The sequence below is a fragment of the Mesitornis unicolor genome, unplaced genomic scaffold (assembly GCF_000695765.1).
Source record: "Mesitornis unicolor isolate BGI_N332 unplaced genomic scaffold, ASM69576v1 scaffold32402, whole genome shotgun sequence".
Taxonomy (NCBI): Eukaryota; Metazoa; Chordata; class Aves; order Mesitornithiformes; family Mesitornithidae; genus Mesitornis; species Mesitornis unicolor.
Window position 1 is genome coordinate 794 of NW_010169032.1, and position 1,579 is coordinate 2,372.

At 46.8% G+C, this 1,579-nt stretch overlaps 1 protein-coding gene across 1 annotated transcript in view; it reads left to right on the forward strand.

Moving 5' to 3' along the window:
• The window catches only part of PBDC1 (polysaccharide biosynthesis domain containing 1), a gene marked incomplete at its 5' end in the record, with an annotated part of 744 nt that extends 528 nt beyond the window's left edge, over positions 1-216 (forward strand). The window contains one exon of the mRNA XM_010179235.1: positions 104-216. Coding sequence (XP_010177537.1) covers positions 104-216 — 113 coding nt within the window. The remainder of the gene's footprint in view (positions 1-103) is intronic.
• Between the last annotated feature and the right edge of the window lie 1,363 nt (positions 217-1,579).

Consider the following 1,579-nt stretch of genomic DNA (forward strand, 5'->3'; position numbering starts at 1 on the left):
CGTGGAGGGGGCTGCAGCAGCACCATCCTCACTAAAAATGGGGGGCGGGAGGCTATGGGAAAGCTGAATCCACTGAGGTTTTCCCTTTTCCCCCCTTTTTTAGCCACCAGAATCCAGTTTTTCGCCATCGAAATCGCTCGCAACAGAGAGGGCTGCAACAGCGCGGTCTACGGCAGCGCCAGGGAGCCGGCGGCAGAGGAACCGGCGTCGGGGTGAGGATGGGACCGGTCCACCCAGTGCCAAAATGTGAGGCTCTCAGGGGAGATTTGGGGCTGTACCTGCCCTGCTCCTTCACTTCAACCTCTTTGCAGACTGTAAATAAATGTTTTAAAAAAAACCAAACAACAAACCCCAAAATTCCTTGTGCTGGAGGTGTTGAAAGGGTCATACCCTACAACAGACCCAAAATGTTAAGGGAGCATCGCTGAAATCTCTTTATTTTTGGGCAGAGCTTTTCATGTAGCACTTAAGGCCCCCATAGCAGAGCGGAGTCTGCTCCCACCCATGAAATATGCTTTTTTTTAACCCATTTTTTTGGGCAAACTCCTTTCCCCCCCCGAAAACGCAGCAGGTAGGGGCACAGGCAGACGCAGCTCAGTAGAAACCATTGAAGTTTTATTTGCAGTCACAATGCTTACACTGTATGCAGCAAACACCCTTACAAGTCAACCGGCAATCTGCTCACGCGGGAGAAAAGAAAAAAAACAACAAAAAAAAAAAAAAAGGGGGGGGGGGACCCAACACACAATCGCCAGAGGAAAGGAAACAAATGAAAATTAATTAAAAAAAAATTAAGAGGAAATAAAATAAAATTAAAGAGAAGGTGGTGGCTGGGAAGAGAAACTGAGGCCCTAAGTGTCTGTGGGTAGAGCTGAGCAAGAGGATGCACACGACTAGCAGCAACAATAGTGGAAAAAAGTACAAGGCAAACAGGTTCCCTCCCCCATCAGCTTTCCTCAAAGTCCGTGTTCTGTCCAAAACATCGGTTGGGGTGGCTTAGAAAAACCCGGATTCGTCCCAGAGGGGGTGTGAAACACTTCATGCTAGGCAAACCTTGTTATTAAGAACCCTGCGGGGTGGCCCCCCCAGCGCTGCCCGGGCATCCCCCGCCTGCTTCCCGCTCAGCGAAATCGGGGAGAAATGGATTAAAACCGAGGAGAAAGGCAGAGCGAGGAGGAGAGGAGGAGGGGGAAGGCGAGGGCCCTGCGGGTTGACAGGAGAGGGGGACGGGACAGGAGACACCCACGAGCAAGCACGAATGGAGATCAGGCGCCATGGCTTAGAGTTCCTAATAACAAGGGAGAGACGGCAACAGGAAGTCGTGATTTCGGGGGGTCGGGGTGGGGGCTTAATAAGAAAAAATATACATTTGGAATTTTACAACGCCTTATTTTGTTTTGTTTTGTTTTGTTTTCTTGTTGGTTTTTGTCTTTTTTTTTTTTTTCCCCTCAATTTTTTTTTTTGAATTTTTTTTTTCTGGTTGTATTTTTTCTTTTTTTTTTTCCCCTTTTATTTTTCTCTTTTTTTTTTTTTCCCTTTTTTTTTTTTTTTTTTTTTCTCAACTTTTCTACTAAAAAAT